This window comes from Neolamprologus multifasciatus, chromosome 1 (assembly GCF_963576455.1).
Source record: "Neolamprologus multifasciatus chromosome 1, fNeoMul1.2, whole genome shotgun sequence".
NCBI classification, from domain to species: domain Eukaryota; kingdom Metazoa; phylum Chordata; class Actinopteri; order Cichliformes; family Cichlidae; genus Neolamprologus; species Neolamprologus multifasciatus.
The window spans coordinates 26,575,929-26,597,900 of NC_140439.1; the positions used below are offsets into that span (position 1 = coordinate 26,575,929).

Below are 21,972 nucleotides of genomic sequence, written 5' to 3' on the forward strand. Positions count from 1 at the left end.
CACTTCATAATGTATGATGAAAATCAAAATCCACTCCAAATTCTGCCCAACCTCACACTTGCTGAACTGCTTTAAGCAAATCAGGAGCACGTGAGCATGAGTATGACAGGCAATTAATCCGAGTGTATAGCTTTAAATTAATCAAGTTTATTATGTAAAAGTATGACATTAACAATATAAGACATCATAAGATTATGACACCATTAAAAAACTTGAATAAAACATTCCATTTATATATTGTTGATAGTAACCTTTATACTTTGCTTGTAAAGCTGAAGGACTTTTGTTCTTGAAGAAACATTCTCTCAGGAGTGTAGGACACAAAACTTTCACAACTGTTCATGGTGATAATAACGGTAAATCTGTGATCAAACACCCATCCTGTTAAGAACCATTACGACACAACACAAAATTCTCTCTATCCTTTATATTCTGCAGGACTCTGCTTCAACTGCCAACTACTGTGAGGAGAAAAAAAAAAAAGCATTGACAGAATAGTGTTGTATTGGTTTAAGCATCTTTGCATGTTGTTCAACATTCATCTTCCTGTGGTGATTGTAGCTTTTTAAAGTCATACAGCAGAAAGCAGAGATTATCAGTGTAGTCCTTCAGCATTCATCGAGTCTGTTACCAAATATGAAAAAGACATGAGACAGTTTAAGAGTTCGGTTATGGAGCAGGACGTCCTATTGTCAAATACTTGACCGTATCAATCTTGCCCAAATGATACCAATCAAATTCAAATGCTTTGACACACCAATATCTGCAATTACTTTTGTTTATGTACCCACAACAACTACAACTTACAGTTCAGCACTGCATTAGAACTGTTATTTCTTTTGATATTTGCCTCTAATCTAATGACATAATAGTTTATTGGACTCGTCATCATTTCCTGCAACACATTTATTCAGCTGCTGCATGATTAGCAACATATACGCGTGCAAAACTAAACAATGGGAATTTTAGTATTATTTTCTGGCAAATTTTAAACTTCTTTCAGTTATAAAAAGTTTCATTTTCTACTTTCTATGAAGCTTAACTTTTAACAGTTTTCAGTTTTTAGCATGTTAGGGACTTGTTGAATGTTCTATGATCTATATATAGTGAAAGTAAAGCAATGTTTAAATAGGAAATATATGAAATCCAGCAGAATACAAATGAGAAATGAGGCCAGCATTAAAATAATCCCCTGATATTAATTAGCTTTCAGTGCTGTGACCCTTCTGATGACAGTGCTGTCAAATACCATTCTAATGACAGCATGTTTTTCACAACATTACAGCCAAAGAGCATCAGATATTATTTATTGTAAACAGTGGACACACAGTTCCTTTTCTTAACGACCACAGATGAAAACAAACAGCAGTAATATTGTTCAGCAAGCAAATAAATTAGACTTTAAGAGTCTAGACTTGACAATACTTTGATAATACCAGCCTGTGCATCTGGACTTGACTGTAAACTGCAGATTCGAAAAGCCACATTCATCCAGTGCCAACAAACTCGTTAGTTAGGCAGAGTGAAGTTAGGAGAGTGGCAGCCACAAAATTGATATTTTCAAAAATCACAATATCTTTCAATCTCAAAAATTCAATTGATTTGATGTTTCAAAGGCATGGCAAAATGTTATAATAACACTGGGAAAGTGTCTGCTGCTGTCCTGCCACTAGATGGTACATGCCTGAAACTTTTGCAGTAATAGGAAAAAAGGCCTCACAAGCCTATGCTGAGCTCCCCGAGACCGTATTAAAGCTCGTATAGTGAGCCTGGTACCTCAGTCTTTTTCAGCAAAGCACTCTTTTCAAATCTACAAGCTGACTTCACAATGGAGCTTTGCACAGTCGATCAGAATGTGAAAACAATGAGCCAAAGGAGGTTGTGCTAACGTTTCAAACCTTCCTTTTCAACTCACTGTTACACACGGTGGCCAAGGAGCATGTAAAGTGACCATGTCTGAGACTCGGCTCTGTCTTGAGGGCTTATAACGTTGTTTTTTAGGGTTTAAAATGCTATGAAGACTTTTCCGACATCTTTTGTATATAGTAAAATTTCTACTACACAGAAGTTCCCTCTGATTTCCCACACAGAGATTAAAAACAAAACAAAATATGACATTAAACAACGCAAACTTAGTAACATTTAGTCTTCGGCCTAATTCACTTCATCATGAAAGCACAGTCATCAGTTGTCCTGTTGTTTAACTGATTGAAGAGATAAGGAGATGTTGATCAGCATGTAGGAGTGATGGAAATGGATACACATATACAATTATTACAAAATGTTTTGTCCAAATGAAGACTAGCAGTAGTCGTCTCCTGTGAGTCATGGTCATCTGCTGAGGTGTGCACATGGTGATAAAGCTTCACCAATAAATTTCTTTTAGCTCGAGTAACCTAAACAACTTTATCTCGAGGACCCCCCAACAAAAAAAAACAACAGAGATGAAGAGATAGAAAAAGCCAGCTCCTAGATAAGAATGAGCATTGTGTTCATGGTAGCTTGTTAAGATGATTAAAGCCTCATTTCCAGACTAAGATGCTGAATGAAGCCTTATACATGCAGCACAGTTCAAACTCTAATGACCACTGTGCTCCATAACCAAGCTTTTTCCTCAAGTGTCATGTAAGTAGTGCATGTCCTTGACTGTGAATCCCTTGTCAGTGGTTCTCTTGTCTGGGCCAAAAGAAAAATAATTCAAGCACTTTCCATTTCGACCCACTTGTGTGGCTCCAGTGATGATGAAAGATGTTGCTGATCCATCCCTCAAAAAAAAATTATTCAAAGACTTTTCTCCAATCTCATGTGCACAGCAAACAAAACATACTCAAGTTGTGTCCAAGGTGCATTAGTTGAGTTCAAACAGCATCTTGGATGGTGGGGAATAAAAAGACTCACTTGAGTTACGTACTGCATGCGTTACCAAACAACACAAACCACATAGCTCCTCATTTTGCCCACCCTGCAAAAAAAAAATCCTGTTGTTCATCTGATTTGTGCAAAGCAATATCACATGTGTTGGATCCACATCAGCATGTGATAGACAACACAGACTCTCAGTAGTGATTGTGATACACTTGAGTCCCATTACTGCAGAATGTTTTGTCACCTACTCAGGAAAGACGCCGCAGGAGGTTCATGGTAGCTCCAGTCGAAGAGGGCATAGAAGAAATCCTTTTTTCCACCACACCAGACACGGTGAGGTGTCGGTGAGTTGCATGAGTCTGCAGTCTTCTCAGACAGAAAACTCAGACCCACCACGGCGACCGTGGGTCAACAGCATTAGGCGCCGCAGACGCAGGCCTGTGAACGGATTGCACCACAGCAAAGATGGCGAACCCCCAAATACAGCTTTCATGCCATCCCATCTCATGCGACGCTCCCAAGTGGGTTTCTCGTTTTTAAGACGTTCAATTTCCTGCAACACATTTGAACCCACCAGAAAGGAAAGATTCTCAATAAGTTGTCCATTTCCTTTCTCATTAGCATGCTAACACAAACATTTACGCAGAGATCTAGAACGAAAGTCATTGCATATTAAATATACTACTATAGCTAAAGAAATTTAATGGAATGTTCCTGCAATTCATTTTTTGAAACTTTCAGACCTTAAAAAAATCTAGTAATAAACAATAAACATAACTATATAAAGTACGCCTGAACAATGTCTCAGTTGATTATTTTTTATGGGTACACAACTTTTAGGTGAATTTCCTGTGACTTTTACAGATTAAAATTAATGAATGATCATGATTACCAATGAGATGACATTGCTGAGGCAGTAATATGACACCGTAACAACTTGATAAAATTAGTCTAATTAGTCTATGACTTCTTGCACATTTAATCCCTCCACTGCTGAAAGGAACAAAGCTTGGTTAGCGCAGTAGATACTGACCGTCTCGTCATTGCAGATGGAGTGGATCTGCGTACCAAACATTACAGCTGTGAAAGTGAGGAAGAGGATGGCTTCGAGACACAGGAAGATAAGCAGCAGCACAGACACCCCCGGAGAGAACTCACTGCACTCTGGTTAGAGGAACAAAGTTAGAGGTTTTAGAGTGTGCTGAACAACTGAGTAAAACAGAATATAAAATCAATCAAATAACAATACATTTAAAATAGGACAGATTCTAAAAGGGTAAATGTCTTCCCTTTGGGGGTTTAAAAGTCACATAGGTCACTGGATTAAAATCTAGTGCAGACCATTAAAATTGTCCCTTTGCTACAATACAATTGCTACGGCAGAAAGTATTTTTTTGGGAGGTCAGAGTATTATCCTGTAGAGACGAAGAGAAGCTAGAATTTGAAGAATGAAATATTATCTTCATTTTCTGGTTCACTCTTACAGACAGACCCACAAGGGAGCGGGAAGTGATGGATGACAGCTCAATGATGGCTTTGCTGCACAACTTCAATGACTTGTGCAGAGCAGCTGTTCTGACAACAGGATAAAAATCTCTTTCATTTCAGGCTTCCTTTCTTCATGTCTCTAAGGAGTTTCAACCACTTGTACTAATAGTTGTATTTCTGCCTTAAACTGCATGTCTTTGACATCATGTGTTCATGTTTTTGAAAGTTATGTTAGAGAAGCCTTACCGTTCCACTGAAGTTTAATACATGTGAAGAAGTGCATGCCACTGAGGCCGAGGGCATAGGCAGAAATCAAGGCTATGTACATCTATGGAGAGATGAAGAGAGCAAAAAAAGTCACATATACAAAACAAAGAAGGCAAGCAAAACCACTCACAACCCAACAGTTTACTGACATTCACTGGAGTAATGTAGCCTTAAACTATAAATTTCACATTCACAAGTAGAGCTGGGCCATATCATACCGTTCATGGTAATAACAGTACAATGTTGGGCAACAATAAGAAAATGAAATATCGCGATAGAATATGGGTAAAACGCGCATGCGTAGTGTCTTTGTTTTCATACGCACATGACGGAAAAAGCATGGTGGCGACGGAGAATGAGAAGAGCGAAAGCAGATCAGTGAATGAAACAGATGAACCAGAGTTGGTTTGTAAAAATGCTGCAACCTCAGTGGTGTGGAACTGGTTTAGCTTTCGTCCATCAGATACACAACAAAGCACTATTTTTGGTAGCACATGCTAGCGGGCCGTCGTTATTACCGTGTTTTTTGGAAAATATGGCACACTTAAAATCAATCCTTTGATTTTTCTGAAAATCGACAGTGCCCCTTATGTATGAATTCTGGTTGTTTACTGACCTCGAAACGATTTCATGTGGTACACGGCGCTCGAAAATCTGTCAAATGTTTTAATACGACTTTGCTAAGCTACGAAGCCGCACCGCTTGATGGACTGTCGGAGCATTACGGCTATCATAGACAGGAGCCTCGCGGAGTGATACGTACTGTGCTTCAACATAATATTACCGTTGTGTGTGTATAACCTCTTTTTAAGTTTTGTGGATATTATACATAGTTATGCTGAGGATATGTCTGCAAATTTCCACTGGAAATGCCTTTTGGTTAAACTGTCAGCAAGGAATTTGCATTTGCACTGTTAAATTTTGATATAACTTTAATGCACATAAAAGCTGCTTGTTTAAGTGCAAAGACGTTGATGGTTTTTTGTTTGCACTAATAAAGTTGTGGAGTTGTAAAGTATTTTGTCTAGTGTCAATTATATCGTCAGTTATATCGTTATCGCAAATTTTCAAATGTATATCGTGATAAATATTCTTCTGCTCTATTCACAAGTTTAAGTATTTAGACTTAAAAACAAAAACAACTTTCTATTTTAACCCTTTAAAACCCTGGTTCGATCCCAGGCTGCCTCCTAGCTGCATGCCAAATATCCTTGGGCAAGATACTAACCCCATGTTTGCCTACTGGTGGTGGTCAGAGGGCCCGGTGGCGCCAGTGTCCGGCAGCCTCGCCTCTGTCAGTGCGCCCCAGGGCAGCTGTGGCTACAATGTAGCTTGCCATCACCAGTGTGTGTGAATGTGTGTATGACTGAATGTAGTGTAAAGCGCTTTGGAGTCCTTAGGGACTAAGTAAAGCGCTATACAAATGCAGGCCATTTACCATTTAGACAAAATATATACAAATTAGTGGTGTTAATACATTAAAAAAAAAATTAACTAATCTCAAAAGTGTCTGTAATTAATCGTAATAAATTGCATTTACTTGATCGTGATTACTTGATTTTTTCAACTTTATATTTAAGCTTGTAACAGACATTTATGCATTATAATGAAGTAAATGCAGAATAAACAAATAATCTATACTTAAATTCAAAGAGAATTTGAATAGTTTTCTTCAATCTTTTAACACAGGTTCTACCACTTCTGTTAATTGCATTAAAAATTTTAACCGCGTTGACTGTGATGGCGGATTAATTTGTGTTAACGCGTTAATTTTGACAACACAAATACAAATATTTGAAATTTTAATCTGCATATATATATATATATTTATGAGTTTTAATTTATATCACATTTACTACATAAATATACCAAAAAAAAGGCACGCTGATGATGTAGAGGTCTTAAAAACTCACAAAAACACATGTATCAAACACGATATGCTGGGCTTTAAAGGGTTAAATGATGAACCTGTGTTTCCACAGATAGCTTCTCCTTTATGGCAATCTGAAAGGAAAGTTAACTATGACCTTGTGCTACTCAACCATATATGACAGCTTTATGTTTCTGCCCTCAAAAAAGTTCGAGTCAGCACACGAAACCAGAAAGAAGTGCTGATGCTGTCAAGAGAGTCACAGATGGCCATGAAAGCACATTTAATGTCGGCATGTTCCTGCTGTGCGGTGCATCTCTACTGAGCTGAGCTGCTTATTTGATCATGGAAATGAAGCAAGTGGGGAGACTTTTGCAATATCTCCCATGTAGTACCAAATAAAATGTAATTTATGTATTTATTTAAATTTAAAATGAGTGGAAAACAAGCAATTTTCTAAGAGGATTAAAAACAGTATTTTCATATATAAAACGAGCATTTCTACTTGCTTTGTAACTTTAACAAACAGATTAACTCATGACTGCAACTGTGTACTTACAGTGAAAAGAACAAAAAATCTCTGGTTCTTTTCTCCCACACAGTTATTGACCCAGGGACAGTGATGATCCATCTTCCTGATGCATCGTTTACAAATACTGCAGGCAGGAGAAAGGAGAGTTTAATTCATGACAAACTGACTGCTAATGCAAATGTAATCAGCTACTCTGTTTGTCCTTTCATAAAATATGTTTTTAAGGAACATTTTTCCTGCTACAACAAGCCTGTGTATTACTAAGTCACAGAGTCTGAATGTGCTTCTGTTCTCATTACATGCTGCTCATGCTTTGCCTGTTGCGTATGCATGGTGTTAGACTGACCTGCAGTGGTGTGCCCTCTCAGGCTTGATGCTACAGCACTTTGGGCACTTGTAGATGACCTCGCCAGGCTTCAACTGCAAGCTCTCCATATATTCCTTTGTTGCGTTACCCTTGGGAACTGCGCCCTAAGGAAAAGGGCAGACAGAAAAAGAAACATGCTTTTTATTATAAAGATCCACATAAATGCATTATGCTGGGGTCATTGAGAATTCAAGCATTTACAGCAATTCACCCACTGTTCTTAATGTCTCTAGGCTGTGAGAGGGGAAAAAATACTTTAATTTAAAAAAAAAAACTTGTATAAAGTAATACAAGTAATTAATCTTAATAACCCAAAATGGCAATGGTCCAACTGAGACACAAACCGATGCATTGGTTCTTATTCACAATTCTTCTATTCTACTTGAGGACTCACAGCTTTTTCTATACACTATGTCTGACTCACCCACTCACGCAAACATTCACACAAGCACACATGTCAAGCATTCACGCACATATTCACACTCTGATGAATGCACTGGGTCCAACTCGGGGTTCAGTATCTTGCCCAAAACCATTTTGGCATGTCGACTGAAACACCCAGTGTATAACTCCCACTTAAACTCAAATACACAGATGACCTTAAGACCTTGAAAGTACAGCTGAAACTCCAGTTTCTCCACTACAGCGTACACTTCTGTGTTTTACTTGGTGGATTTAAATTAAGCATTTGTTCAGGAAGGGCCACTGGGCTGGAGGCACCAGTGGGGCTGTCACCAGACATTTTAGTTTCTTTGAGTTAGAATCAGTTGACATTTCAACAGCAGCACTAACAGTATTAGACGTGCAATCCCCCGACACATGACTTCGCTGTATTTAAACTATTCGCCAAGTATTAGAAGCAAAGTCAGTAGCAAACCAAATTAAAAGTTGAACATTTTTTTTTGAAAATCTCAAATGCTCTTAACAGATTAGAGTAACAAGCTGACAGAAATTCAGTTCAGAAGACTGCACTGTGCTGCTTTCGTGCACAGCATCCACTCACACACTATCCCTAAGCTTAGTGTCCCAGATTACATCAGTGAGTGACTCCAAGTATCACTGTCAGTGATTTTTACTCATGGTGTAACCTTCACTGTCAAAACATCTACTGCAGTAAGACTACTATACAAAGTCTGAGCATCATGCCACACATCTTTATTTCATTAAGATGATTTGATAGCTAAAACACCAAAAATTTAGCTTGCAAAATTACAACAATAAGCCTGGTTCTATTTAATATTTGTAAATGTTGTTTGTTTGCAAAAACAAATAATTACCATCAGACTGAAACTCTCACACTTTCAGTGACCTTTGCCTTCTCCACCCTTACTGTATTAAACATACTTACCGGGTCAGTCAGCATGGTGCGCAGGTGCGAGGCCAACGCAAGCACAGCCAGTGAGTTGAAGGTAGCACCATTCAACAGTGAGTACCAGAAGTTCTTGGCAGGCAAAAGCATGACGAAGTTCACAACAAATTCAGCGTACAGAACCAGGAACCAGGTCATGGTTGCACACACCATACCACAGCTGTCCTGAATAAACCACAGAGTGCGGTTTCCTGCTGTGTGACCCACATGTGGACCTCCAACCATCACTCCGGCTGCAAGGCTACCTGTCTCGACATCCGCACCTGCTGACAGCAGCGGATGGTGCTGCTCCATATCTCGTAATCTGTGGTTTGAAGACTGCATTCTGCCCTAGAGAGAGGAAAGACATTCGAACTTAGTAGCAGTAAAAGTAATTGCAGTCAATTAATAAATATGGTTTAAGCTAGAAGCAGTACATCAAAGAGACAAATAATAAAATGTTTGGGAAAAAAAATGAGGAATGTGTGTTAATTAAGAGTTCTACAAATAGCATCAAACAAGAATGTAAGGTACTTATTCTTAGGTCATGATTATCTGTAAAATGACAACTAAACCTTAGGACAGCAGTGATTATAACTAGTGATCAGAGTGCTTTCCAAAATAATTTGAAATCACATAATCAAATCATTTCTTAATAGTTTATGGCAACTTTATACATTCAAAGTTTTGGACAAACGTCTGATGCCAGCTGACACAAATGGGGCAAAGTATGTATATGATCAATGTGGCTCAACCCTGGACTCAACCCCCTCAAAGCTCAGGGCCTGTTGAGCCTTTCAGCATGATTCATAGGCGTACTCCTCAAGGTCGCAAGCGAACATTCAGGACCAGCTGGGGAAACTATCTCCACAGCTTCAGGATAAATCAATGGCTATTCTGGTACCTTTAGGAAACTGATCCCACAGCTGAGCTACATGTTCAGGAGAAATAAAGGCTAATAATAATTTGTGGTCCTATTTTCCCTTTGGCTTGTAGGTTTTATGTTAAAAAAAAAAACAAAAAAGACAAAACAAAATAATATAACAAAGCTTTTTAGATTATTTGGTATTGGTATTTTAAAAAAGAGAGAAAACAAAAATCACAAAAAAAAGCCTTACTTTAAGGTCAAATCTAGTGTTTCTACCATTGCTGGAACACTTGAACCACCAAACACTCAAACGGGAAGAAGGAGAAGAAGAAGAAGAAAAACAATTCCATCCATCCAGGGTCTAGCACCCTATGACAGCAAATCTGGGGGGAACTGGGGCAAACTTTGTCTCACTTGTGGCAAGGTTATATGATGTCGTCAACTATTTGTACCTTTCTTTCATCACCTCAACTCCACACATAACACACGAGTGAGGAGGTGACAGAAGAACAACAGGGAAAGGAGAAACTTGCACGTCTGGAAAATTATACCAATATGCAGTAGCCTAATGACTCTTACACTGAGCTGTTATGAGACTAGTGCAAATAAATTGTTGAAAGAATGCCTCCAAGGAATACAATTATTAATTTAACATTATTATCTGATCAGTATACTCAGTATTGGCATACGCCCAAAGCCAAATGGAGACCGGAAACTGTGGGATTGATGCATCCTTAGTGCACATGAGTGTCTGCTTCACGTGCCTATATAAAGAGGAGCAGAGAAATACAACGGATCGCATTTTAAAGGGACAAGAGGAATAAAAAAATTAATACAATGTCCAGTTTTCACAACAGAATACAAGCGCCCCTGCTAACCAAACACAAATATTAAAGCTCCTTAAAGTGATAAGACTCAGCCAGAAGAACAACCTTGCACAAGGTCTTGGCACCCCCACCAATCTTACACTATTTCCTCATTACCACGCTACAGAATTGACTTAAGGTGAATAGTAGAGGTGCTTTAGCTGCTTCCTTTAGGTAAGCATTTAAATAAAATGAGACAGGAGATAGGGTGGTGCAAAGCTAAGCAGTCAGTCTTGTGCAGAATTTCTAATCAGACTGTCTTTGGAATACCCTGGTGATATTTGCTTGTGCTTGCACCTTCAACACCTTTCCATGACAGTGACTTTCACTGAAGTTGCAGTATGAGGTTTTTACCCTGCAGTGTTGAAAACTGCCTTTCTGGCTGCCAGAAAACAGACATCCTCTTTCTCTTTGGGAGTTCAGTTCAAGCCCCAAAGTGATTTCACAGTAACTGGTTCAAAATAATAGAGGTGTTCTGTAAAATCTGTGTTGCAAGGTGACACTTTAGTAGTGCATGTTTCACAGTCTGTGTGGATTGTCCCTTTTGATAATATGGGAAGTTATCTATATTGTTACACAAGAGTAAGTGCTAGAACACACAAATTCTTCCAAACACTTTCTACATGGATAAAATCTTATGTCATGCAAGTTAGCAATATGTAACTTGTGCAAACAACTGGTTCAGATAGTAAGAGTGGTCAAACTGTCTCTGCTGTAACATATCTTAGCTACAGATATAGTGCACAAAACAAATGTTTACCATATGTTTGTATTTTTTTAAAGGTTACCTTTAACGACATACCTGTCTGATTATCATGCCCTTTCAGAGACAGTCTGTTTGTAATGGAGTGATGTTTTTGAAGTACAAATTGTGAAAAGAAATCCTAATTTTCAGTGTGCAAGCACAGAAGTGGTAAAATTGCCACTTTTAACCACTCTTGTTAATTGATGTTCCTTTCATTCAAGAACAATATTTTTTTATTTTTTTAATCAGAAGTGTCAGACACAACAGAAGAACATACACACCTTTGAACACAAACTCAGAAAGGTAAATGTGCTGTGCTGCTTTATATATTTTTTTCAAAACACACTCATGTCCCTATACACACATTGTGTCGTAACATGTGTGTCTAATCCACGGGTGTCAAATATAAAGCCCAGGGCCAGAATTAGCCTGCCAAAGGCTCCAATCTGGCCAGCTTGGCAGCTTTGGAAAATATTAAGGAGGACATAAATATGGGGCATTTAACTGTAATTTCATAAGTTTTTGTAGCTCTTCTCCTGAATACCTCATTAATAACCATTAATACTACATCAAAGTAATTAAATAAATTAAATTACAGAAAGTTTGTTTTTGCCATCTACTACAGAAAAGTATGTTTCTTTTTCCAGTAGCTCCAGAATTTAAAAAAAAAAAAATCGTTAACTGATTATATAAAAAAGGACATTCTGTCAAATAACAAAATCCTCTCGTGTTATAATTAAAATGCAGATTGGGCAATATGATACCAGAACTTTTTTGTCATTTTACACACTTATTTCTTACAATTTAATCATCCCAAATAGATTTATTTAATTTACTACAGCAGCATTTCTTCATTGTGAAGAAAAACTGGTATGCATGGTTTATATTGATATCTTCTTTTTCATATTAACATATATCAGGGACTAAATGTGTAGTTAAAGTTCTTTACTAGGGCTGCCACAAACGATTATTTTAATAGTCGACTAGTCACTGATTATGTTTGCGATTAGTCGACTAATCAGATCATGCATCCATTGGACGTACAGCATACAGCTTATTGCACCAGCACACGTCTGCCCTTATATAACTATCATTAGCTTACAGCTTGAAGTGTTTAAGGTATGTGGTAACTAAAAATAAAGACAAGATGATAGTTTATTAAACTTTTAATGAATTTTGCAGATTGTCTCAGTGGAGTTTAATAAACTCAGTCGTCTGCTCCTTGCTCTCTAAAATATAACAGGGCACTGGAGTATATTCTCTACCATCTCACACTTCTGTTTAATCAGTTTTCTATTTGACCTTTATTCAGCTGTGTAAAAACTATAACTTTAATCTCAGCCAAACCGATTTACTCGGGAACAAATAAAACACTGAAAAAAGCCAAACAATAACAGTTTTAAGTTATCTAAGTGACTTATATATCATGTTTAACCTGAGTAGCGAAAGACCGCGGGGGATTTGAAAATGATTTGCCGGGAGTCCGGTGTTCTCACCGGCTCTAGTGAGCCTTGAACCCCGGCTAGCTATGGCCCGGTGGGTAACAGATGTCTCCGAAAATGTCGGGAGTGCTTTTACAAATATGTGGTGTGTTGATAAACCAAACAGATATTTGAAGTTTACACAGCTCCATTCTTGCCTGAAAATATGTTCAAAGTTTATTTTGTGACCCAGAAAGAATAATAAGAGTAATATTAAAACTAAGTAGCTGCCGCCATTGTTGGAAACAGGAATATGCTGAGCCGTGCTATGAATTCTGGGATAGGTTGGGCCATACGCCCGACCCATCCTTCAAATCTGGGGAAAAGTAGAACACATTTGTCGGCTGCATTTGCAGAAGTCTTCGAATTTGGAAAGCCTTTGTCACATCTGTGTAACGTAATCGGCCTTAAAATTCGGGCACAAGAGGATACGGTTCCTGAATTTGGACACGGCTACGATATCGGAGACTGCTTCTTCTTCTTGGAGGTTTAACGGCAGCTGGCATCCTTGTACATGCAGTGCTGTCATTTTCTGTTTCAGTCCGTTATTACACTCTTAAATCCTACTACTTATTCCTGCGTCTTTCAGGATCTTTAAACGACGCGTCGACTATTAAATTTGTCATCAACGATTTTGATAGTCGATGTAATCGTTACTAGTCGACTAATCGTGGCAGTCCTATTCTTTACACTGACAAATAGGAGAGTTTCACTGGTGCGGCCCACTATAAGATCAAAGAGAGCTGTACATGTCCCGTGATGTAACATGAGTTTGGCATCTCTGCTCTAATCTAATGAGACCACTCTGTGCATATTGTAACCCTCCAAATAAACCACAGCAGTGCATTTTTTTGTCTATATTGTGCAAAATAACAAAATACAGGATGTCTTACGTTAATAAAATTCTCCATGTTTTTAAACCTTGTTTATACATAAAAACTATTTTAAAACAAAGGAAGTTTGTTATCAAGGGACCCAAGTGTGAGGCACGGAACAAAAACAATAAACCACAAATAAAGCTTCAGTTATGAGATGACTGTGTGTGTCGCTGAATTTTGCACTTCCTTCGTATAGACAGACTGCAATATTTCATATAGCAAAGCTGAGCTACTGTTTCCCACCCAGTTATAATGGGTATAACAGGAACTGAAAAAGTCAGCCCAGAAACTGATAGTGACCGACTGTCTAGCTCATATACATGCTTCACTTCAATTAATTACAATGACAGGAAAAACAGTTTGTGCCAGTTGATGAATATACTGAGGAAAAGCTGCTCAAGCACCAGCAGTCAGCTAGACTTGCTAAAAGAACAACTCATTCACTCATTGCATATTCCCAATACCACTGGCAACATTGCATTTGTATGTTAAGAAGTCATGCTGAAGTTTAATATTCACAAAGCTGATGCCATTAGGACCACAGGCCAGGTGAAGACAGACAGCATTGCCAGTAGACTGTTAAACTAAATAAAAACAAACAAAAAAGACAATCACCATCCTAAAGAGGACAAAAAATGCTCTTGCTAGTTTAAGGAGTATTGATTTTTCCATTGTCAATAAAGAGGAGGTCCATTAAAGCCGCAGCTGCTGCTTGTCCAGCTGTCTGCCCTTCCCAGTCAGAGAGCACAACATAACAGCCACCAACTGTCCTCTCTCCTCCTTTTCCTATCTTTGTAACCAGAAACAGCACCCAAACGCTATCCTGCTCAGATCACTTTATGGGACTCACACTAGTCTTGAGTCATCGCATGCCAACAGGGATGTAGCAGTTCCACCAAAACAGAAACCAAGATCACGATGCAAACGGCGACAATATCATCTCGTGGTTCCATCTTCCTCTACCATGATATCCACGTGCAGCAGTTAATGCCCGTTTAAAAAAGTTAATCCTGTTAAAATCAGACATTATCTGATTGAATTATTGAGTTAAATTTTTGTTCATGATCCAAAGATTTCCCCCTGCTCTTTCCATTTCTTTTTTGTTACTCATCCCCTCTAAAATCTGAGGTTTGTTATATCCCCAACACGCTAAGCAAGAAAGGAAATTATATGAAAAAAAAAGAAGATTTACTTAGTTATATTACAACTCACTGTCACATTTTACATACTCCATTAGAATTCAATATTGCAGGTCAGATTCGCTATTAACGATTGAAAATACCATAAATTAAACCAGTTTGCAAGTGAATCAAGCAAATATTCTCTGCTGATCTGAATCTCGCTAGAGGGCTTTTCATCAGCCAAAACCAAGAAGTGGAATGCAACTTCTCCAGGTTTTGCATAAGGGACAAACTGGTGACACAAGCTCCTTCCTCTGTTTGTTCTTGTTACATACCTAATATGTTCCAGCTTCACAACAGCATGCTGTGGTGTGCACCTCCTGGGCCAGCATTCAGGATGAAATACACATGTGGACTGCTGCCTGAAAAAGACAAAAGGCACACAAATATTTGTTCAGTTTCCACAGAGTGTAATGAACTGAAGTTATTATTTTTATTTATTTATTTATCGATTGTGACCAGCCATAATTACAGATTGAAGAAACCATTTCTGTCTATCAGTTTATACATCGCTTAATTTCCTTATAGCAGAATGAGAGTATTTTCCATCTATATTTACAACTGATTTTTTTACTTCCAGGTGGCACACCCATAATTAAGGCAAGTCATGGTGATGAGGTGAAACTGCAAATATAAACAGTAACATTTTTTCCCCGAGTTGGTCAATCAGTCCTTCTCTGTTTGGATCAGCTCAATGTGGTCAAACTATAGTAACACTAATCAAATACACAAATTAATAGACACGGGGGAAAAACACGACCAGTTCCTCAACGTTGATACAAAAAACTAACCATGTAAACTTTCAGAAACTAAACTGAAATGTAAAGGACTTTTTTTTTTGTTTTAAACTAGTTTGACCAGATACATATTATTATTATTATTATTATTATTATTATTATTATCAGGGGTCTTTAGGCGTCTCGTCACTCAAAAAGATTGCTTAGAGGTATGACTGATCAGACCACAAACCACTTTCTCATTGATCATCCGCCATCAGTGGAAGTCGTCGTACTAGTATAGGTATCACTGACTATCTGTCTGCCAGCTAAAAGCATCAACTGGGGTCGATCTTCAGATCTACAATACCTGCAGAGGTCGTGACAGAAACTCAACACTTCGACACAGGCACACAGACAGACACACGCGCACGTACGCCAGCACGCACCGCTAGCCTGACAGTTCACATGCAACCGGGATGGCTGGTAAATCTCGCTTGCTAACAAGCCACTAAAATAAGCTAACGCCGCTAGCATGCTAACACTGTATACGAATGACGAGTGAGAAAACAAAACCTTTGGAGTGACAGCTAAATTACAAACCTTAATATTCCTCATGTATTGTCCTGGGAACTCTGTCTCAATACATTCTGGCGTAGCGTTTCAGCTGAACTCTTAACCCTCAAAGCAGCTGTATCTGCAGCAAGCGACACATCGTTTGAACAACGGGCTGAAAGCCACCAGTAACAACAGAGCTTCCGGGGTTCGCTTCGGGTTTGTCCGGTACCTTTCGTAATATTTCGTCGAATAATATTTGGTTAAACATTGCCACCGTGTGGTTAATGATAGAATTGCGCCTAAAAACTGCGATACCATGATTTCTCCACTAGTGGGTGATATTGGCCAATTACAGTGAATAATCTTAGGTAAAGTTCAAGTGAAAAAGCTAAACTATAGTTAAAGAGCAGGTGATGTGTGTGTGCGTGTGTGTGTGTGTGTGTGTGTTTTAGATAGTGTGTGTGTGTATTGGGGCAAACTCCACTCAATAAAAAAAAGAAACAAAAATAAATAAATAAAAACAGGGACCCTGTTACTTCAGGTTTTGCCCTTGAATTACTGAATAGCTATTTTTTTTAATTATTCATCTCAGCTGAATTGCATTCAGGGACCCTACTGGTGCTTTAGAAATTTACTTTATATTTCTGCATACCTTTATCAAATGCTTGCCCACAAAAACCTTATAACAGCATGAGGTTTTAGGTTCTTACTTTTTGAAGTACCCAATTTTTATGCCACTCACTCCAGTGAGTAAGGTCAACACTGTTTAAAACTCTGCACAATTAAACAACTATGCATACACTTTTGTCGCATGGATACCTTTAAAATCAGTCTGAAGTTGAGGATGCTCTTGTAACTCAACCTTGATCAATATGCACATGCGTATTTAGAAAAAAAAGAGGATGAATACTGTAATAAAACTCTGACTTGTCTGGGAAGTGTCTCTCAAAACAAACTCACTAAATCTTGTGGCTGCTACATAACCTTGAACGTCAATTAAATCCATGAACTGGACCTATTGAGGGAAAGGTCACTGCAAATCAATAAAAAACTGTTCTGAGTGACAACCTTTTCACTGTGATGAAGCTAAGTGCTTTGCAGCTTTAAAATCCCATCCAAGTCAAAGACTTATGGAAGATTTCTGTCCTCTGCATTTCCCTCATAGCAGCCCAACATCTTACTCAGTACATACAGATGAAGGCCCACTCATCTAATTCAGTGAAATACTGAGTGAAATCCCTTCTGGTCAGCTGTGGTCAGGTGCACCCTTCTTACAGCAGGGTGTACAGCAGGGAGAGGCAACACTTTACTGGCAGAAGTCTCTGCTGTCACGTGTCCCCCAAGAGTGGATTATAAAGCCAAGACAAAGCAGCTTGGCCCTTCTCTGCCCTGTGCAACTGCGCAGTGAAAGCTCAGGGCTTCTGCCCTCTCCCGTTCTGGTTTAGAGCCAATATCGGCAGTCTGTTTTAGAGAGAGGGAGAGAAAAAAATACCCAGCAATCCTCTAAAGCAGCTTAAAGGCTGAATCTGGGGACTGAAGCTCTTTCCATTTCCAGAACTGCTTCTCTCTCCATTACGGCTAGATGAGCATCTGACTGACTTCCAAAGGAGCAACTACTGTGGATATATTTAAATTGTGTGCTGCATTCTCCAAACGGCTCTTCATGCCTCATGTGCATCTCACAAAACATTGATGTCCTATCAAGGCATTAGAGACTGTGAATAGAAACTGTGGGAAGAGGGGGTTGTTTGATTTGAACTCTTGATGTTATCAGGAGTCTTGCATCCAATTAAATAATGAATGTCAAGTGATCATGTAACAAATAAACTCTCCCAATGGGAGCCTATGGGTTGCAGTACCCATTATTATTTTGGTGCAGTCGCCTCCGCTGTCCTTTGTTAACATGCTGACTTTCGAGTGAAATGGAGTGAAGCAAAGACGAGTGGAGCCCTGAGTGGTTTGAAGTGAGTGCATGATGTGACTCTAGGTGGTCCTCTTGTCAGTGTGTGTGTGTGTATATTGCTGCAGGAATAAACAGAGGAAAACAGAATTGAAGGCTTGAGTTACTTCTCAAGGGGTGAGAGGAGGGAAAAAGGCAAATGAGAGAGAGAAAGAAGGAACAAGCAAAACAGAGAATAGAAACAAGAGTCTCTAGAACAGCTCCAGACTGATGCATTTACGCAGACATTGAAAAAACCTTATTTAGATTTGTCCCGGAGAAGAAGCCCCATCTGGGTAGTCTCACTTGTTGGGTTTCTACCAGATGCATCCAAATGATATATTAATTTTTGTGGTTGGTTAAGGATTAAGTTAGCATAATCGTGCACAAAAACTTCAGCACGGCATGACACAAGGTAGGAAATTCCTTTGAAAACCAGAGGGAAATCACTTTAATCACATTTCTTAAGGGAATAATTCAACAGCTTGCAACTATATTTATTCTGTTTCTTGCTGCAGTAAGAGGAAGTTTACGACTTCTCTCATTCCTACAGAAAGTTACCAGCAGCAGCCAGCTGTCTTAGATGAACATATACACACACAACTACAAGACCTGCTTTGTTTCATTGTTTCAAGGTGAAATCTGTCAGTTTTATGTCCCAAACTCAGTACTTAGCACAGTATATTTTTTGTGTGTCCAATATAAAACTAAGAGGGTTAGTTTTATATTGGACTTTTTTCCCCCATTTTTTTCTTTTTTTTTTTTTTTGCTTGGCTACCGGTCAGTATTTTCAGAAATAAATCTAACACTTTAATAAACTTGTAACAGAGCTGAATGGTGCAAATTTTGTAACCTAAGATGTTTGTAGAAAATATGCAAACAGTGGACCATTTATAATAACATTTATGTCCAAAAAGTGAAGCCTGAAAATTGCATTCTTTCTTATGGCCAAGAGGAAAATACTTTGGCTGCAAATTGACTTTCTTGACCTATGAGCTCAATAAATTGTTTCCAACTTGTGGAAACGGGCAATAAAGCATCCTCATGTTGGACCTACTTTGTGCTTATTGCTACTTTATGAGTGTTTCAGTTTCTCTGTCACATTTCATATCACATTTAGTGATGTCACATGGCTATACATTCACCTCTTGTATAAGATATAAACTCCACATTTCTAGTCATTGTTTAGACATTTTCTCATTGCAAAGCTTATTCTGTGCCAAGACAACTGACCCTGAGTTACCGTAAGAGAAGAGACTCATAACTAAAGATTAATGTCTTATTAAGAAAAAAGAGTTCATTAATAGTTAAAGAGAGAACCCTCAGAGGAAAATGCTTTGGTGTTGATGGCAGATGGTCAGCAATCTACTTGTGGTAGAAAAGGAGGAGGAAAATACAGTGGAGAGTAGATGTAGTTGCATTTTAGTGCAATGCACAGTGTAATAAAATGCTAGATTGTAGTATTTAGAGTACTAGATGAAGTAAGACTTGATTTAGCTAATCTCAAGAAAACTAATATTGCCACCTTGGTTATATTCAGTCTCCAGTACAGGGGACCAGCTTAGCCCTCCATTAAAGGGGTAGATTGGCCTGCTTAATGAAATTAAAAGAACAAGATTTGTTCAACAAACTGAGGTAAAGGAGATAAATACAATTCAATGCATTTCCCATGACCTGGTCATTCTCATGCCCTCCGTGAAGCATGGCTGAATGAAGCAAAGTAACCTTTTTAGCACCATAAAACTGCTGGAACCATTTCTGAAATGAGTTTGGCCTTTTTTTTTCTCTTTTTTTTTTAATGTATGGTCAATTTTATTATATTAGCGACCACATAAAATAATTTAAGATACCTTTATCTTTCTTTTTCCTGTTTCAGTAAATACATGAGAGTACATTGGATGTTTATTATTGCCAGTAGGTAATCTGGTTGTCACGCTAAATACATCTACAACAGAAAAATGTATGAGGTCTTCTTCTAAATATGATTGAAACAGACACAGTAATGGACATTAAATGCTCCACAATATCATATAAAGTGACCCAGGTCAAGGTGAAACACAGACTTTATACACAGTCTTTAGATGGAATGGCCTCTGACTTTTCCAAAGGCTTATCTCTGCTGCACCCACCTTCACCACACAAATCCTAGAAGCCTTTTAGAAGGGATTTTCTGACTCTGGAAATCTGTTTGCCTTTCTAAAACTGCAAGAGCACAAATAGGTCATGATCTTTCCCCCCCTGCAGGCCATCAGCTCTGCTCGTATGGTTTATTTGGAATACGCACATTCAGTAAATGACGCCAAGAGGAGTGTTATAAATAAACAACACTTCAGCGTTTTTAAAGGTCACTAATGTATTTCTCTCATTAACTATGTAAAACTTCTATAGTATGTTTTTGCAGAGCTGAATATCTTTTATGATCCCAGTGGAAGACATCTCCTTAATGCACCTGTTGTTTCCTCCATTCATCGTACTGTTCTATTTTCTGCAAAAAGACACAAGTACAATGGATGACATTAATGCTCCAGAGAGGGGAGCTAAGGATAAACAAGTACCTCCTTCACATGCAAGCCACAGGATGACATGCTGGATGGACTGCTTGTTTTAATATGTTTTTATCAGATACTATGAAGTGGAGAATGACAAGAAGCAATACGAATGAAAAAAGGGCTGACGCAAAATAAATTTCAGAAAACTGATTCAAATGTTTAGAATGCAAAGCATCTTCATTTGCTCTGCTGACACTATTCTCCAAATATATCACTTTTAAAGCTTGCCATACCTCAGAGTTTTCTGAAGTTTGCCTTGATGTGACGCAGCAAATGCTATTGGATCTTCTGGCTCATCTCAGTTGTCCAGGTAAACATGTCATGTTGTGTTACAAACTAGTGAGGCTTACTGCCCTCGACTTAAAAAAGATACTTGTCCTTTAAAGGCTGCCATTGTATAATATTTTCTAGCTAAGGGAATGTAGGCCTTTTTTTCTCAGAGTCTATGCGGTAAACACTTCAAGGAAACACGCTTACTTCTTCTGTAATGGAAAGTTAAATGAGAAGATCAGCAGCTCCCCAGCGTGTGTCTGTTAAGACTGCAACTAGTTTGAATGATGAATGCATCTTTAGGAAAGAAAAAGCAGTTTTTTCTTTTAAAGTTTAGCCAGTTTCAGCCACAGCCTCACATAGTCACATATATCCCTTCTTTAATAAATGTTGCTTTACACTGGCAGCGATCAATGCAAACTTTGTATGAGGGCTTTTAACGTAAGCTTGGCTATCCTTTTCATAGGGAGTGAGTAAGATGGCTTATGTGTGTTTGTGTGTATGTGTGTGTGTGGGCGTATGCGCACATGGCTTCTAGGGACTCATCTTTCTTTTTGGTATGAAAATCTAATCAAATTTACTATGCAGCGCATTTTAAAACAGCAGTACAGCAGTACTGGATTACTGTATTTGGCAATATCATAAATAAATGCAACAAAGAAAATCATTAAAATAAACTTGATATACTGAAGAAATGCACCTATAAATAGAAATGAGACACAACCAGGTACAAACAAATGTAACATGATCACTGAAATAAAACAGTTTAAATAAAAATCTTCGCAAGGGCGTGGCTTGGTTTGAGTTTGTAACATCCATCAGGGTGTTATGAAAAAGGGTCTGGGTTAAGTTAACATCCACCTTGTCTCTTTGGAACATTGATTTCGAGGAACTTCAGTTATTCCAAATCATCCATCCATCATCCAACTATACTTTTATACATGCAGTTCACCAATCTATCATAGGAAAGCTCTTTCAGTTTCTCAAAATGTGTCCATTTACCATATGGTCAAAACAAAACCCACCCTAAAGCCTACGCGGGTTAATTAGGTTACATTTAGGTTACAGCTAGGGGCTGGGGTAAGTCTTACATCACTGCAAATCAATATAGTGTCCTCAGACACTCAGTCTTTGTGTGTGTATATCTGAAAGTCAAGGTTGAGTGGAGATCTTTGTGGAGTTGA

At 38.4% G+C, this 21,972-nt stretch overlaps 1 protein-coding gene across 1 annotated transcript; it reads right to left on the bottom strand.

The window, feature by feature from the left end:
• Positions 1 to 131: 131 nt before the first annotated feature.
• Positions 132 to 16,240, bottom strand: zdhhc7 (zDHHC palmitoyltransferase 7). Its single transcript, XM_085158960.1, has 8 exons — positions 16,076 to 16,240; positions 15,032 to 15,118; positions 8,738 to 9,088; positions 7,369 to 7,493; positions 7,050 to 7,146; positions 4,600 to 4,681; positions 3,899 to 4,029; positions 132 to 3,418 (listed from the first exon to the last, which is right to left on the bottom strand). Exons 3-8 carry the CDS (start codon positions 9,080 to 9,082, stop codon positions 3,236 to 3,238), a joined length of 963 nt encoding a protein of 320 aa, XP_085015086.1. The 5' UTR covers positions 9,083 to 9,088; positions 15,032 to 15,118; positions 16,076 to 16,240; the 3' UTR covers positions 132 to 3,235.
• Positions 16,241 to 21,972: the final 5,732 nt, after the last annotated feature.

What these genes read in the sequence shown, in the direction of transcription:
- zdhhc7 (XM_085158960.1), bottom strand. Translation starts at nt 9,082, where the DNA reads ATGCAGTCTTCAAACCACAGATTACGAGATATGGAGCAGCACCATCCG. An exon ending in TATTAAACTTCAGTGGAACG is followed by an intron (nt 4,030 to 4,599) that starts GTAAGGCTTCTC and finishes TCCTCTAACCAG; the next exon opens with AGTGCAGTGAGTTCTCTCCG. An exon ending in CCATCTGCAATGACGAGACG is followed by an intron (nt 3,419 to 3,898) that starts GTCAGTATCTAC and finishes AATGTGTTGCAG; the next exon opens with GAAATTGAACGTCTTAAAAA.